Source organism: Diadema antillarum, unplaced genomic scaffold (genome assembly GCF_040938485.1).
Source record: "Diadema antillarum isolate AM-2024a unplaced genomic scaffold, OU_Dant_1.0 seq00000662_RagTag, whole genome shotgun sequence".
Taxonomy (NCBI): domain Eukaryota; kingdom Metazoa; phylum Echinodermata; class Echinoidea; order Diadematoida; family Diadematidae; genus Diadema; species Diadema antillarum.
The window spans coordinates 1,182,501-1,200,780 of record NW_027271574.1 but is presented as its reverse complement, the minus strand read 5'-3'; the positions used below and the strand labels follow the sequence as shown (position 1 = coordinate 1,200,780).

The 18,280-nt window shown below is 39.7% G+C and overlaps 1 protein-coding gene across 1 annotated transcript in view; it reads right to left on the bottom strand.

Annotated features, from left to right (window-relative positions):
• The window catches only part of LOC139736707 (leucine-zipper-like transcriptional regulator 1), a 43,992-nt gene that overhangs the window by 21,871 nt on the left and 3,841 nt on the right, over positions 1-18,280 (bottom strand). Inside the window, exons 5-7 of the mRNA XM_071647456.1 lie at positions 7,882-7,990; positions 5,805-5,888; positions 4,306-4,360 (exon numbers count right to left, since the gene is read on the bottom strand). Of these exons, the coding sequence (XP_071503557.1) occupies positions 4,306-4,360; positions 5,805-5,888; positions 7,882-7,990 (248 nt within the window). The remainder of the gene's footprint in view (positions 1-4,305; positions 4,361-5,804; positions 5,889-7,881; positions 7,991-18,280) is intronic.

Sequence of the window (18,280 nt, the reverse complement as noted above, 5' to 3'; positions counted from 1 at the left end):
TGACGTAACAATGCACACCTGTACATCACAATGACCGTGCATTTCGCAGGCACTGCCTAAAAACAGATGGTAGACTGAACACATTACAAACTTCACAAAGTTTCAGTTGCTAGCCGTCACACTGTCCAAAGATCGAGAAAATTGGCAGGGGTCTGGAAATCTCCCTAGTTTGAGTGGGAAATTTTGCAAGAAGTTTCGCAGGAAGTTTGCGGTCGCACTGGCAAAACTTCGAGAACTTTGAGATCGTGATCTTAAACTTTGCGATCTCTTGCCAGTGTGACCACGGCTTATGTCTGTCATTCAACAAAGTATTCTCTGTAATATGCATATTCTACGTATAATGGTTAATCATCCAAGCATTAGGACTGCTGACATTCACACATGTGCATCAGGGAGGTTCCAAAGAGCAGCCTGGGAGATGCTTATGTGTTACATGAATCTCAACAGGCTAAATATCCCAATCAGGGAGGTATTGATATTCCCTTGTTAGGATGATCTTTTTTTGAGGGAGTCTCCTGCGATCTTCTGTCTTTCCATTCCACTTGTCTTGAACATTTCTTGTACAACATGGTCATGCTCTCCAGGGCTTTTAAATGTCAAGTTACAAAAAACGCAGACACAGAACTTAAAACTCCCAGGCATGAGACAGAGAAAAGTTGAAAAAAGAGGAGAGAGTTTGCGAGGGAGCGTAGCGACCGAGCGGGGGGAGGGTGTGGGAGGGGGGTTTCCCCCCTCCCACGGTGAGGACTTTTTGAAATTCAAGGTATGAAAAAACTCATTTTAATGCATTTTACAACTGAAATTTACTATTGTTATGAGGTACATTTTACAGAGAAACATTGTGATAATTGAACTCATGAATGACACTTGCAAAATCTAAAGGAAGGAAAAGTATGCTTAACTGTTATACCTAGGACCTACTCATATGTGAGGCCATAATAAATCACAGTAATGTACACCCAGGTGACGTCTTGCTGGATTCAGTTCATACGGGTACAAAAAAAAATTAAAATAAATCACAGCTTAGCATTGCCATTGTTGGCTGTCTTTACCTTAGTCCATTAACAGTTTACAGTGCGCAGACCAGGCAAAGTACTAGTACTGCTGATCTTGGTCCATGTAGTCTAGTAGAGAATCATGTGTGTATATTAAAAGACAGCTGAAAATAAATCATACATGCAGCTCAGCATTGTTGACCGTCTCTACGTCCATGCAACAGCTAACTTTGACCGAAAGATCGGTCTGTATCTGTCCGTCGGGGAATGTTCCGCAGAGACTGCGTCTGGCTTCACGGATCCCCTCCGTAGGACAGCGTTAATGGCAAAATATAAGAGAGTCCTCTGGGCAGACAGATCTCTCTGTCTACAGCTAACTTAGACTGCCTATAATACCTTAAAGGAGGTATAAAAATTTGTAGACCCGGTTAAGTCCATAAACAGCTAATGTAGACCAAGCAAATGAAGTATTGTTGGATGAAGTCCAGAATGTAAAGCGAATCCTTGCGGCGGATGATGTATCACAAGTTCCAGGTGCCGAGGAAGTCAATTGAATCGCTGGCCTAACGTGGTTAGAAGACGAAACTGGTTCTGGGAGATCAACTTCATATTCCAACCACTGCCACTTGAATTTACTGTATTGGAGACATCTGTGTCAATATCCGCTACACGAGGGTCATCCTTATCGAAGGTCTTCATTTTCTCGTTGAAGAAAGAAATATTCTCACCGGTCCACAAAATCACGATGACAAAATGTAGGTCACGCCAACGTAATCAGCGGGATACAAAAGCAGCGCATCGTGTAGACAGAAAGATCTGTCTGTCCGGAGGACTCTTTTATATTTTGCCATAAGTTATAATGCTGTCCTCCGTATACAGAGGAGATCCGTGAAGCCAAACGCAGTCTCCGCGGAACATTCCCCGCGACGGACAGATACAGACCGATCTTTCGGTCAACGCATCGCGCTGAATGCTGCGGCAGCAGCGCATGCATGCCGAAGCTCCTTGATAGTAATGATACACGTAATACGCAGTTACAGCCTCACACACGTGTGCATCATATCACACCACACTGCAAGCTACAGTATAGTACCGTAGCTACAAGTTGATCGACACTCACGTTTCACATCCATTTCACGCATGAAACATGCAACATCGCACAGCTGCCCGCTGACAAATGCACTCATCACCATTCACACAAGGCGAGATATGGTGGCTGCAAAAAAAAAGAAAAAGAGGAAAATCACGGAAATTTTCCCGACTGTGTATTTTCTCCCCAGAATTTCAAAATCCGCGGAAATCCGCGGATCCGCGGAGAAATCTCATGCCTGAACTCCTAGTTCTCATATGATTCTAAAATTCCCATATCTTTTCCACGGTTCATTTTAAAAACCTGCATCATTAAACTTGAACTACATGATCCAGACTAAATCAAGGGATCATAGGGTGTGAACTGCAAATCTTAGGGCTGAGATCTTAGAGGAAAAGACGAAAGAATTAATTGTTTGACATAGTTCACTTGCAGCAAAAATAGCCAATTCCAGACGAAAAGCATGCAGTAATCATCCTTCAAAAACAGAAACCTCAAAGTTGGTGTCCACTGGACATCTGACTGATGAGTATTAGTAAATCACACTTTTGTGGGTTTGCAGCTCATATTATATCTACCTCACATGAACTCGGCTCTGGCTCACCTGGCAAATCTCATTGGCTATTTCTCACCGATTTTCCCCCCTCCCATCCTCCTACTCCTTCTACCTCTCCTCCCCATCTTCCTCTCTACCACCCTTGCCCCCACCCACATCCCAAATCCCAAATCCCCTCCAGCAGGCGTGAGGCATAGTGCAGGGGGAGCTCTGTGGTACCTCCTCAAGCAACCAGAGATGTAAACAATCAACAGAACCAGGCACGACAACAACAAACGAGGCACAGCCAGCCAAGATCTGGGCCAGATAATGCCCGGAGGTGACTCACCGGTGCGGGACAGTGTGCGGTGATGGGGGGAAAAGAGAGTGGCGGGTGCGCTGGCGCACCCATCACACAGCCCGAGGAGCAGACTTTCTTGAAGCATTTACAAGTATGGCACAAGACTCAGACGCTTTTGGGAATGGAGCTGTTGAACTTGGTGGGAGCCACTGAGCCAAGAACCAGTTTGATTCCTTGTGCCGATGCTTGAAATAGCAGCAATCTCCCAGAAATCACAATGTTAACAATTTCAGCACCCCCATCTCAAAATGCCATTAAGATTCCATAGGAACAGGTCATCAGCAAAGAAAGTGATAATGCCCATTGCAAGGCCTGAACTATCCAACTGATAAAGTATGTGTTCCTAAAGTCATCACTGGAATATTGTCATCATGTAAATTCAACCTTAAAAAAAAAAAAAATAAATAATATTCAAAGACATAAAACAAAATTAAGAGGGTAGCATGAGAAGATGACACAGCCTTGCTAAATTAGGCAATTATAAAGTGTGATTTCAGTGCTTCCACAAAATATCATCCAAAAATCAATTTCAGACAAGATACTTCAAGAACAGTTTCACAACCTGATGAAACTGCAAGCTGGTTTTAACATTAGCCTACAAATTATTTTTCTCTCTAATTGGGGGTGTACATGTGTATATCTTCCCTGTCACTTTTCTCTAGAAATTGAGAACTACTTAAACTACTTAAACTACTTAAACTAGTTGCATTAAACTACTTGCATTTTAGTTCACCTTTAAACAGATAGCAGCAAATTTCCACAGCAAATTTATCCATCAAATGTATGTATTCCTTATTCACTGTGACATTTATGCACTTACACCCTTTTACCATAACAGTCTGTCTGTCTTTCCTTCTTCTTTTTCTGTGTGTGTGTGTGTGTGTGTTTTTTTTCTGGGTCTATCTGATGGGTTGTATCTCCACAAAGTGTTTACATGCCTTGGCCACAAGCCCACGATAACAAATATTTGCATCCCTTGACCTACAATTCACCAGGACCCAAGGATTGAAATGCCTATCGCGTTGCGTAAAACAAGCCGTGAAGGGGAAGAAACAAAAAAAGGTCAACAATTGACGCGCCGATGACGGGCGGGTATTGAATTCAGACTCGCTTTTCCTGACATGTCCCCGGCACTGTCTGGGACCCTCAGGGGTTAAACACACCACACAGTGTGCACACACTCACACACAAACATGTATTGTAAACCTGCTATCAAGATGAGTGCACCCTTCGGGCATTTCACAGCAATGTGATTTCTAGCACAGTCACTAAATGCTTTGATAACAAAAACAACACCAAAACTGTGATGAAAGTCATATCTTACCTCCTCCCAACATTTGCTGTCACCATTCAGGGACACACACCACATGTCATTCAACCTATTCAGATTCAAAAATGATACAAATAACACAAAAGAACATATCAATAACTTCTATTAAGACCTTCTGGTGAAACTTTCAACTTGTCATTTTATTAACTCATTCATATTCAAGATAGAACAAAGGACACGAAAGAGAGACAACAGGTACTTTATGAGATCTTTCTTCATAACTTTGAGCAACATGAACGTGCACATGCAACTATTGCCTAGATTGAATCACTACCCCTCTCTCACAGCAGAACACAAGGGGAAAAGCTGGTGACGGTGCCAGTTTCACAAGTACTCCATTCTTTTCTTTTCTTTCATCTTTTTTTTTTTTTTTTTGGGGGGGGGGGGAAGGATAAAAAGAACAAAGACAGCATCATAATGGAAACAACGGGGTTTACCCTTGCAGGCAGAAACGTCTCACATTTGGCCTTGAAATCTCTCCTATCACATGCGGTGTGAGACCACAAGAAGTTTCAAATGTGATAATAGTGCCTATAGTATATATCTGCCAGAGAGCACATGCAATTAATTTGTTTCAATTGACGCAACATCCTGTATAATTCCTTATCTACCGAATATTGGCTTCCTTCCTGCTTTGATATCATTTTCGCTTCTTCTTACATTTCCAATAGAATTTCTTGGGGATGCCAAGAACCACATCAATCATCAGTGGTAAGTCCTTTTGTGTGACAGAAGTTTTGTGATCCAGAATTCTAGTTCTAGTTACATGTTCAATTCAAACATCTGTATATGATTTATTTTGGCCTTGACTCCACACCTTTCCTGTATATTTGGCACTGAACCTCATCTTGGCCTTAGATATGGGCCGCTTTTTCAGCATCAAAGAAAACTTATCAACCAAAACCATATTCACATAGAAAGATCCTCACCCGTTTTGATTCAAGCCAGTCATCAATTCTGGTTTCAGAATATCATGAAGATGCAAGTTCCCATTTAAAGGAAGAAATCTTGATAGGCTAATTCCTGTCAACTCTATTCCCAAGACAGGTGATTATTACCATAAAAATTATAAAGGTACAAGTACTAATTTTGCAAAGTGGTCAAATCATTATAAATGAATTCCTTATTATCACAAACTTATAAAGAGAACACAAAATATGTGCCGATGAAGTTCAGACATACAAATTTACAGGTAGACCAAAATACAAAGTTTTTTACTGACACACATACATCGTGTACCCGAGAAATAACAACTTCTGAAATTTAAAATACTTGAACCACATACCCACATATCTGTTGCCAATATCAAGTGCATGGAGTCTGCAGTAAGATATTTTGGAGGGGCTCTGAGTTTTAGAATCACAAAATACATGCAATACTTTAGTAAGCCATCATGAAATTCTGTTCATTTGGGAAGGCCGGTGACAAAGGTTGCTACTTTTGGACACATTTGTCTATTTGTTTGTTAGTTGTCCATCTCTTTTATTCCTTACCTGGCATTTCCATCATATCCAGCAAAGATCCAGAGTTTATCCTGCCACACGGCCGCTCCATGAGCTGATCTAGCTGGGGGCAACCTGATTCAACACAGACAACATACATACAGGTGAATATATGTTAGATGCTGCCTTGGTACCACTGTTTTAGAAAAGTCACTGGTTCCAAAGCACAACGAACTTACTTGTGAAAGTGAACAACAATGAATGGAGAATATATGACTCTCTAGTAACTTTCTCAGTGAGTACAAATTCATGCCTGTTATTATGTTTGTGTGTTTGTTTGTGCACGTTTGCACAAAGAAATAACATGAAGACAAAGAGTTGATGTTTTATCTTGTCACATGTATTCACATGGAGAGAGGTACAACATAGGTTATGTCAAAGGAAGAGAAGCTGGTGTGTGTGTATATAGCAGTGAGTGCAAACAATCACATTTTCTGTTTTTCATGACTTATACATTTTGATAAAGTAGCTGATGATGATGCCACCTTCTGTACACTGCATGAATTCATCCTTACAGTGAACCCGACTCGCAAGGGATATTTTTTTTTCTCAAAACTTTCCCCCAAAATTGCCTTTAATGTACAATTATAGCCATTCCATTTGCTTTCCTAATCACAAATAAAAAACAAACAAAAACAAACAAATAAGTGAATGAAAAAAATTATGATTATGACAATACAGGAATAATAACTAATGACGACAATATGAAGAAGACGGATGAATAGATGAAAATGTCATCCAATGCTCTAAAGCACAGTCAACATCTGAGCTTTAATATTTGCCTTTTGTTTTGTGAAGACGTGGAAAAAACTAAAACATACAACAGAAAGTTCACTGCACTTCCCTTGCACTTCTGTCTGGTTCTAATCAGTAATATTGATCGCTTCTTCTCTTGCCAGTCTCTCACTCTCCAGGTTTAATGGATGTAAGACAGTTCTTATCTTGCTATCTCTGGCTAGAGTTCATTTGTTCATCTGCTCACTGATAATTCATGAAAGGCTGATGAGAAGAAGTACACCACCTCAAATCTGTCAACATTGGATTCATTATTACAGGCAATGATATGAAATGGAAGACTTTTCGGATCACTCTTTTTGTCGACAGCATGCTACGACAAGAAAGCGAACCATTTTTGGTGAGAGGCTGTCGTCATCTCGCCTGAATCATGAACATGATTCAAGCTGGGACAGTTTCACATTTCATCCCCACCCCACATCTAACAGCTTGGAAACAGATTCACGGACATGCTGACATCTTCACAGCCAGTGGCAGGTGGCTATCATTGGGCCAGCAAAGCACATCAACACTTCTGAGCTAGGATGGTGTAAAATCTAGTGAAGCGGTTGCTGACTAATTGAATTGTAACATAAAAATAAGATCTTCCTCAACTCCACAACTAACAATGTTATCTCACATTAAACATCTAGGTATTATAAATCCCTCCTACATCCCATCCCCCCCCCCACAAAAAAAGTAAACAAAAACCCAAGACACAGAACAAAACAACAACACAGCCATTGACAATCATTGCCACATCTGCCGCAAACCAGACGGTTGTTTATTAAATTTAAAAGGACGAAAGTTAATGGTTTTTAAAGCAAGGATGGAAATTTAGACACCAGACAAAATGTGTTAGAAGTATCTTTTAATATGATGACTGGTAAGGCTTGCACAGGGTTCTGGATAAATGTTCTCTGGCAAGAATCAACAGGAGAGATGAATGAAAAAGCACCCATAAAGGCTTTCAGTGCTGACTGGTACTGTAAAACATATAGGTAGTGGCATGACATTTTCGCAAATTGGAGCCGATGGCCTTTTTCACGGCATGAAATTTTCACGAAGTGCCTCTGGCATTCAATGCATATAGTATAGACAAGAGCCTTCGCGTGCATTTTGATTTCGCGAATCTTGGCTCTCGTGAAATTCGCGAAATTCAAATGCACAAGAACATTCCTCATTTTACAGTACAGAAAATGCCATAGCATGGTGCACATTGTCAAAAAGTCCCTGGTGGCACATACATGTACAATTGCAAGGGGTTTAGCAGAACTCAACCAGTATCACTCACCTGCCCTCAAATTTCCTCTCAATCCACTGTCCATTTGACAACTTGTACTCAAAGAGGTCATTCTTGTTTCGCAGGTTGGAGTTGGAGTAGATGTCTCCTGTGTACCCACCTGTAAAGAGATACCAAAAAATGGGACTTACGATAGACATTGTCTTTGAAGACTTTTACTGCAAATACAAGGTAACTCCTTTCTTGTCAAGTTGAGCTATTTGTGATTAAACCTGTCCAAAACAATGAAAATATTAGCAAATATGGAATATTTTTATCTTATACGTCAAGAATATTCCTATTAAAAATGTAACTAATGAAGTATCATTGGAACAATTTTGTTTTGCTCTCTTTTACTTTGACTTACTTTGAAATATCTAAATATGGCACTTATAACCCATGTTGCAATCATACACATAATTTGCTTTCTTCATCCTTCCACTACTGTATAGTGTGATCATACTCATGACAGAAATACACAAATCTATCATGGTGAATATCAATATAAAGACAGAAGCTGGTCTGCATCCCATGAAATTATCGACAACCATGGTGATGAGAGACCAAAGTAGAAACATTTTTTCTTTTAAAGTGTAATAGGAAGCAGGAAAGAGATACGGAAGGACTCAACATAATTCATTGTTTCATACTCCATAATGAAATTATCACATGTATATTGCACAGATGGAAGAAAACTGAGCACATGTGCAGAACTTCTTGTCATTTCTTGCAAGAAGTTTGAAGGAATTCATGTCTTGCTAAACATTTTTAGGGCCTACGTACACTGTCACCATTTTGAAACTAACGTTCTTGATCCCACACAAGGATGAGCAAAGCTCAGATGCATTCATCCTATATCCTGCTACATTGTAGTACACACACACACGGCACATTTACGATGTGTTGTGTGTGTGACATTTACGATGGCACTATCATCCAGTGGTGCTCGATGGCACTGTTACCTGGATGTCACACCTGGGTGATTAATAATTTGTGCCTAAACATCAGTTGCTGATTATCCATCATTTGAGAGAGATGGCAGACCGCCGTCGAAACCGTCACAGGTAAGTACAACAATTGAATATATGCTTAGAAAAATCTATTATCTGTACACAACACACGCATACACATATTATACATAAAGGGGGGGGGGGGGGTAGATGGAGATATAAACTTTGCCAGACAGAATAGCTCCACGCCTACAGAGGAACCTGGAAACTCTGAGAATGCTAAGCAATTAAATGGTTCGATAATTAGATTTAGTGGAGACTTAGACCATCAATCACTCTGTATCCCTCGCAATGTCAAGATCTCCTTTCATAGCTGCAACAGAGTGGCATGGTGCTCTCATTCTGCGCATAATCAGCTCTCTCAGCATTCATATCACTTTCATTTACCGCACGCCTTTCTCTTTGGTTGAACTTTATCTAGAGTGAGCCATTTCTGGAGTATCTCTGAAAGTCAATATTTCAGCACACTATCAGCTATGTCAGCAGCTAAATAGCAGACTTGCCTGCCAATCCTAAGGTTACTTCCCTTTCCTTAAAAATGGAATTTCAGTAACCTGATAATTAGAGTACCTTTATTAATGCAGAATGCACAATGTGGGCTTGCAGGCATTGAATGACAGTGACTATTACATGGACACACTGCCCCTTTTTTTTTTTTAAGGAAAGGGACATTACATTCATTAAAGAGCAATACCGTACCATTCTTGATATAAGAATACCAAATGCTACTCTTTTCATTCTGCATCAATGCATTGTCAGAAGTTTTTTTGTTTTGTTTTGTTTTATTTTTCCACTTGAGAGTAACGGAATCTTGGAATAGCCCCTGAGTTCTTGCTGCTATGCATATCTACATGTATACAGTATCTATGGTTACTTTCATTGTATCTGTGAACACATATGCCAAATCTATCAAAATCTACATACTCGTATAAAGCCTTGGTATAAAACTACCAACCTCATTGTTGGCCATTGTTCAAGAACTACCATAGCTGGAAGCCAAGAAAAATAAAATCAATGAAAAACTAACAAACAGACAAAGCAACATGATAAACTGGGAGTTTTTTTTTTTTTGTTTAGTTTCTTGGAGGAGGATTCAGTGAGAGATCCTGTCATTTCAAGCCCGAACTCAGACACACTTGAGGGTCATAATCGGCATGAATTTCAGACTGAAGCTAGAGCATTCCTGGAGTGGAGGATAGGGAACACATTACCATGGTAACCACATCCTCTCCCATGCCACGGAGAAGGATGTGGGCAGAGGGTATGGAGGATCCAGGAAGAAATACCAGTTTCCTCGATAGAGCAGTGCCCCGGTCTCTGGGGCACTCTTACTTTCATTGTTTGGCATGACGTTGATTTGAAGAAAGAGTAAATAAGAATACCACATCACAAAACCGTAACTTCAATATATTTTCAAGCAGGTTATCAAAAGACAAAGGTATACATTTAGTGAAAAAGAATGGATGTTTGATGCATACATAAGAAAATCAATAGTAAGCTAGGTTTTGTTCTTTTCTAGCAAAGTTGCAATAATCATAGATTACCAAACTACTTGTATGAATATTCAAGTCAAGCTTTAACAGCCAAATGCAGGACACCTTCAATTAGATCTATAGATGAATGATAAACCTATTTTCAATTAGACTGCCAACTATATTAACTTTGAAGTAAATATAGCACAAAAATGCATCATACTTTATTGCATTCACTGATAAATGAATACAGAGATTGTTTTTAGACTTCCTCTTAAACAGGCATTAAGGTGTTTTTAGGTTGATTCATTCATGGGTGTAAACTGTATCTCTAGGCTTGGTAAAAGTATCACATAGGTTTAATATTTATCAAGCATTACTCACATATTACATTTAATGCCCTTCAATATCTAGTGAAGTGATACCCTGGATCTTTTCTTACTGTCTCTTTCCTAGTTTAATAAAGTAATTGACCTCATTATGAAGAGGTCAGATATAACAAAATGGTCTTGTAAAAAGATGACCTTGCAGGTCTCAGCTCTTTATTTCTTTGATTTTGTACCCTGACATAGTGAGAAACCCAATAAAACAAGGTAAATGTCACAGTTTTTATATTCTTGTTTATTGTAACAACGTCCTGCTGTATCCATTTGTACTGTAGTTCAATGCAATGTCTTCATACAGTACATAAAGAAAGTAAAGCTGTACATTGTATTTAAAGATGTTCTCACCAGACTTTTTCCCCCCTTTTTGAATGCTTTTGGATAAACAACCTTATGAAATGAAAAGGGACTTGGAATGAGAACTTTACATTTGAAAGTTTTGCTGTTAGTTCATTTTATCATTCTCTTCCCACTAGCTTGATATTCAGTTGACATGGTCTGATACTCATATTGGATGACAATACTTAGCTCGGATATATGATGCATCATGCGTTACCCCGGTACTGTAGTACCCCGGGGTACCATGTTATGTAGCGCACCTCACGTCCACTCAGAGCCGCAGAGAAATGCATGCACTGTGTGTGCATGTACGTATACAAATGTAGTCATTCCCATGCCACTGCATGTTATACTACGCATGCATGGCACGCTGTGCTAGCAACAGCGTGCAGTGCAGTGCAGTGCAGTGCAGTGCAGTGCAGTGCAGTGTGCAGTGCAGTGTGCAGTGCAGTGTGCAGTGCAGTGCAGTGCCAGTGCAGTGCAGTGCCAGTGCAGTGCAGTGCCTAGCGTGCGCCTACTCCGGCACCAAGATAAATTCCACTTTTTGGCAACCCAGGGTATAACCTTTAAGAAAAAAAAAATAATTAAACAAAATGGCTGATTTTTATTTGGTACCCCGGGATACCATTTATGTCATCATACAGAGAATGCATACAGATATAGTGCAGTATGCCCACGTGGGTAAGATAGGAACAATGCTAAAAGTTCTGATGTGTAATTAGAAAGTGTATACCAATATTCCTTTCATTATTTCAAGACAGGATGTTGATTCTTAGCAACGCACATACACAAACAAAGATGGTCATACGTGTACTATCATTGATAAACTGTTCGTAAAAAAATTAATGGAACAACAGATTTCAGGACAAGCACATCAGATAGTCTACTTTCAAGTCTGATAAAAATAAATAAATGTACAAGCAGAAATCTCGAATTTGAAAGACACTGATGAACAATCTTCTTTAAGGAGGTCCAAAGGGCTCCCATGAGACTTTGTAAATGTCAGGAAATCTACTCTGATATGCACGTAAATTGAACCTGGAACGGGACTAGAAATGTGGGAGAGTTGGGAGAGATGACTCAAAATCACGGTGCTGGGTTTAGAGATCAATAATTGGGGCAGTAAATGTGCAAAGGATAAAAAATGAAAGAGAAAAGGGGAGGAAACGAGAAAGAAATTGGCAGAGGAGGGGTCCTCGTAGTAACTGGACCAGAAATCATCGCGTGTGTGTATGCTACGGAAGACCTACAATGTGATCCGCCTCTTGGCACTGAGTAACGACAATTTGCTGCTGCTGCTTAGGCCGTGGACAGATGGATCCGCTGCAGAGATTCTGCAATTATGGAAGGGGATGGGGTATGCACTCTCAAATTTGCATGACATTTCAACTAGAATATAGGTCCTACAGCACAAGGCACTAGCTTTGAAAGTTACAGAATATATGTTGCATTTGAAAGTTTTGGAAGTTCTACACACCTTGGTATTGCATTGCTTGTCTTTATCTTCCTCACACATTAGCCACTGGCATAAATTCTCCATATGATGACATAAATGGTATCCCGGAGTACCAAATAAAAATCAGCCATTTTGTTGAATTATTATTTTTTCTTTTAAGGTTGTACCCTGGGTGTCAAAAAGTGGGAAATTATTTTGGTGCTGGAGCTAGCGCGCGCTAGCCACTGCACTGCACTACACTGCACTGCACTGAAGCACACGCTATTGCTAGCACAGCATACCATGCATGCATAGTATAACATGCAGTGGCATGGGAATGACTATGTACACGCACACACAGTGCATGCATTTCTCTGCGGCTGTCCTCGAGTGGACGTGAGGTGGCGCTACACAACGTGGTACCCCGGGGCACAACGGTACCCCGGGGTAACGCATAATGCATCATATTTTGAGCTACCTGCATATACACTCTGTACTTCCTGTATTAGGGGGAATGTTATACCAACAGGTGTAGGCTTACAATAATGGTGCGAAGTTTTGATTAGATGATATCAGTGCCAAAACTCACCACTTGCATACAATGTGATACAACTGAGAAATTATATATTACCCTGCATTACCTACCAAAATGGGAGGGGGTATTTTCACTTCATTTCTAGGAAGTTTCCACTAAAATCAGGTCACAATAATGACCTTAACATACAGAGAGATTCATTAAAGGAAATCAGCTTTCTAGTATCAACAGGGTACTACATAACTTTTTTTTTTTAGCCACTTCCCTGAACATGAAGTTTACTTCCCTGAAAAGAAAGTCCAAAAATATAAGAAAATGATATAGGAAAACACTTGTCACGGCAAGGGCTAAATAAAACGCAACCATTTGAATTCACCACACATTGATTCACTTGATGGAGTAACACACTTGGTTCGATTGAGTGTTGCTTTTGCATTACATTAGGGCTTCTTCATGTTAGTGTTAGAAAGTTGCTATCACTATTAACAGTCATCATCTTTGGGTCTCTGTATGGTCGCCTTCATGGGTTTGAAGGAGTAAAAAACTTTGAAAGTGGCTTCAAAACTTTTTGCTTGCCCAATTCAGGCAAGCATTTTTTCTCATTGTTCCAAAACACTTGCCCCACTTTGATTTCACTTGCTCCGGGCAATTGGGCGAGTGCTTACACAACATTTTTTATGTAGCACCTTGATGAAGAAATACTCCTGCTTATTACTGGCTTTAATATTTGGAAGAAAATGCACGTGTCTACCAGCTTACTCCTCATCTTCTGAAACTACAAGTCTGATGTCAGCGTCAAAGATTATGTTGAGTGGCAACAGAAACAAACAAACAAACACCTGTCCCAAACTTGTGTGAAGTATGCGGAATGAGATTACCCTGGTTGTTCTCTCCTCTGCACAGATTCAGGGGTTGAAAAAGTTGCCATCGTGTCTCACTTCACAGACTGCCTTAAACCAGCTGTCACACCTGAACTTCCTTGCCTCCTTCCTTGCAATAACACCTTTCACCTGTCAAGCTTTAAACTAGCCTTGGTCCAAGACACTTTCTGTTTAGCCAAAGAAGCTATCAATCCCAACCTGCCTCACTGGCACTACATAGAGGCAGCCATGATTCTTCAAATCTTTGTGCCAATTCTTTCACCAAGCAATCAATTGCATAAGAAGAGAGAAAAAATGCTTGAGCAATTTCATTGAAGAAACTTTCTGTTCTGGTAGATATTGCATAACAAGCAATAGTTTCATCTCCATATATGCCCATATTATCAAGTCATTTAATCATGGGCATTATAGGCATACGCTACATCATGAATTGTTGTAGTCATATCCAGCAATGGCAGCATCGCAGCTGCTTAACAGCAAAACTCAAACTTCACTAATGTGCTCTACTCATTCATTCAAGTGTATGGCGCAATGTGCCTGGTTGATACCGTTTGCTGACTATTGCTTCTCACCTGGGGCGAACCATGAGGGGTCAGCATCATTCATGCACTCTACTTTACATTGCTACATTCACTCAATTCTCATAATTACATTCTAAAAGTCCCCTTTAATCATTCCTCACAACAAGGACTACACACATAATGCATGAATTCATCGATAATCTCCGTTGTGATTATGACATGATACACAACTACAGATGTGCTGAAGGTTGCCATGGGTCAGTCAAGAGTATGCTCTTGGCATGCTTCTTTTGTCAAATAGTCTTGCATGAAGCTTGTTTGCAATGACTATCACCACGTAAGAATAACTGCTGCCACTGGATTTTGATGATAGATGCATTCTATTTTGCTTGATGCAAGGCTAACTTCACAACATCATGTCATCATCATCTGGGGATGGCTCTTGTGAATTTCTGCCTCATCATCCCCCATCCTGCTCTTAAATACGAAACCAATCCTCATGTGGGCATAGCGACACTTTCATGACAGAAAGGATTTTCACTACTATCATATGTACTATCATCATTGCCATCATGACCAATGTCATTGAGCCATTCTCACCACCACTATCATTATTATGATTATAATCATCATCATAATCATCATTACAGCCAGCAGAATATCAGGCATCCGAGAGCTGTTGAAATCAATGCTCCTTTCCGTTGCTTCAGTGCTTCTGATCACTAAGTGCCACAAATTATGCATCCTCTCAACTACAGCACATTATGGACAAATGTGCCTCCCCCCCCCCCCACCTTCCCCCTCCCCTCCCCTTTATCCCTCTCCACTTTCCAGCAAGCCTCACAGGAGCAGTCAAGGAAGTTGTTTGGTTTGTCTTTTGGTTTCAATGTTATCCCCCGTTTACCATCTCGAAAATGTCGCGTCATTCAAGGCACTCCACTAATGATTTGCCTGATATTTTGGAATGAAAGAAATTCCCAACACAATCACTTTGGTGATACAGTACTTGACCACAATAGATTCACAAAATATATATTGAAACAAAGTCCCAGCAATTGGCAGAAGAGCTCTAGAGTACAAAAGTGTACAGTCATCACCATTCATTGTCACTGAAACCAGATATACATGTAAACAACCTCACCGGGCCTGAGTGTTTATGCTCAGTCAATGCTCGTACCTGGTTCCAATCCAAGCTACAACAAAAGACAGTGACATGACTGACATCATCAATTCAGTACTACTCTATATGTAAATCTAAATGCCAGCACATTATTTCAAATCAAATTATAATCAAATACAAATTCAGGTGTTGTCATCAAAGTACCATGACATCTCAAACATGATACAATTGTATGCACATGAACAGAGAACTGAAAGTTGCATGCTCAGCAACATTATGACTGTAACCTGTATAGTGAACTTTTGACCCTCTTCTTGAAAAAAAAAATAACAAAAATTGAAATCCACTGCCTACTTGAATAATGCACGCATCTTCTCTAATTACCAGTCCCTGCTCATCCATCGGCAATTTTTCCTAATTCAGGCTTTCTAGAGGGATGAAGAGAGGGTCTCCATGGGGGGAAATTGAATTTGGGGTAAGATATTTCCGTAATATCATGCCAGTTTTAAACATAATCTGGTGGGGGAAACGGTGGATTTAGCAATGAGCTGCAAATCAAGACATAGTTTGGAGATCTGTCTCTTCTCTCTGAATGACATCTTAATGGAACAGACGCCTACACTCCGCCCCACTGGTCTTTCCATCACTTTACTCATACAGCACTTTAGTCGCTGACCAGCGCATCCGCAGGCTCGCTATCTTGACTGATCAGTATAGATGACAGGGCTCGACACTGACTTTTTCTCTGGTGGCCAACAAAATCTTGAAATCTGAAATTTTGGTGGCATAAAAAAAGAAATGTAGTGGCCCAAAATATGGAAAAAATCAGCCATCCATTTTAAATCTTAAGTGGCAGATCGGGCCATCAAATGACAACCTTCTAGAAAAAATCATTTCTCACTAGATGAAGCTCAACAGTTAGACCTCAATACCTAAATTATTTACACATACACTGTGAGTTAGCCTTCACTATTTTTTTTTTTCATTCTGTTATTGATGTTGCAATGAAGAAGCAATAGGCAAGAGCAAGACAAAACAACAAACCTAAAACTAAGCATACAGAGAGTTTTGCATTCTTCAAAATACTGCAGAATTAGTTGATGGCAGGTTCAAGTTGTACACAACACAGATGAAGTCTCTCTGTGTCTTCACATTGATGTGTACTAAATGTTCATTTACTGGCCCTTCTTCTTCCTAGGTCTTGAAATTATCATAAATCTTCATTGGGACGAAGCATGATTTTTAATTACGCACATGTCAACCATATCCCATCCAAGGTGGGTGGGGGGACTCAGCGAAGGGCTTGAATTTCACTCTAAGTTTAACTGTAACAGGATATGTAGGAAACGGAAGAGCACAGGTGACATGCTAATTCACTGGGTTAATTACATCCTGCGACAGAATTTCTCCGTGTGCCTGGAGGAAAATGCAGACCACATCTGACTCAAAACTCCCGAGAAAAAGACATCCAATCTCTCTGTTCCTGGGAGACTGCAAAGCTATTTTCAGGCTCTAATTGTGACAGCGCTACATCCTGTAGCATTAATAAATGTTAACTCTCTCAGTACCAGCTGTTCACAATCACCACTGACTGTACAGTATCATTGACATCATTGTGACTGATGCCACATACACTGCACAGCTGCTCACAATTACTACTAACTGCAGAATATCATTGACACCATTCTGACTGATGCAACATATCTTACTATGCACTACTGGTGTAGGAGGCAATATTCTTCCAAGTTAGTTTATAGTAAATGATATACACATAATATCGCCTGAGGATTTACATATAAAAATAAACACAAGTTCTATTATATTCATGTAAACATAATCATGTGCAAGCACTTGCAAAAATGCACGACCTACTGTAGTTACACTTTAAAGGTCCTGTTTACCTTTGGGAGCAGTGATTTAAAAAATGTTCAAGATATCACATTTGATGCATATGTGTAGGTCTGTTGTACCACAAAACATCCTATCATATAAGATTTTTGCAATAAAGTCTGAAATATAAAGAGATCATCAGTATTTTTCTCATTAAATCATAACTGTAGATGGCTTAGTTTGGAAACATTTTCATTATAACTATTGTTCACATTTTGTGTATTCACCAATACTTAAAATCGATTATACGGATTCAATTTTTTACAGTGGTTGTTTCTTTCCCTCACATTTTAGAACTAATTTAAAGCACTAATTCCGTGTTTTTGTTTCTTCTGCAAATGGTAAATTATGCCTTTAAGCTAAAAAGTGTGTCTGCTATCCCTTCCAACAGACAACTATAGGAAATTGAGGATGTTAATGATCATGAACATTACACACATTCGTGCAAATACTATGGAAATACAAATTTAGTATGAAGTTTATTTGGCCTGTCTATTCGGCTTTATCTTTATAGATTGCTGTGCCCCTGAACAGACTATCAAATTGAATTTATTGAAGTTTCATTATGACTCATAGACTCATAAAACTTGCAAGGTCTTTTTTTCCCCTTTTGTCAAAACCTCATGATGTTTACGAATAATAATTATCTTTTGCCAAGGGAAACTCTGCGGCAAACAGGATAAATGGAATAAAATCTATTCATAATGATAATAACAAAAACTAGAAAAGCACTCTGACAGCGCAGACCTCCACCAAGCAGCTACTTTCCACCAATGATCTTGCTCTTCCCAATGAGATTTTTTCTCCTCTCCACCACTGGGGAAA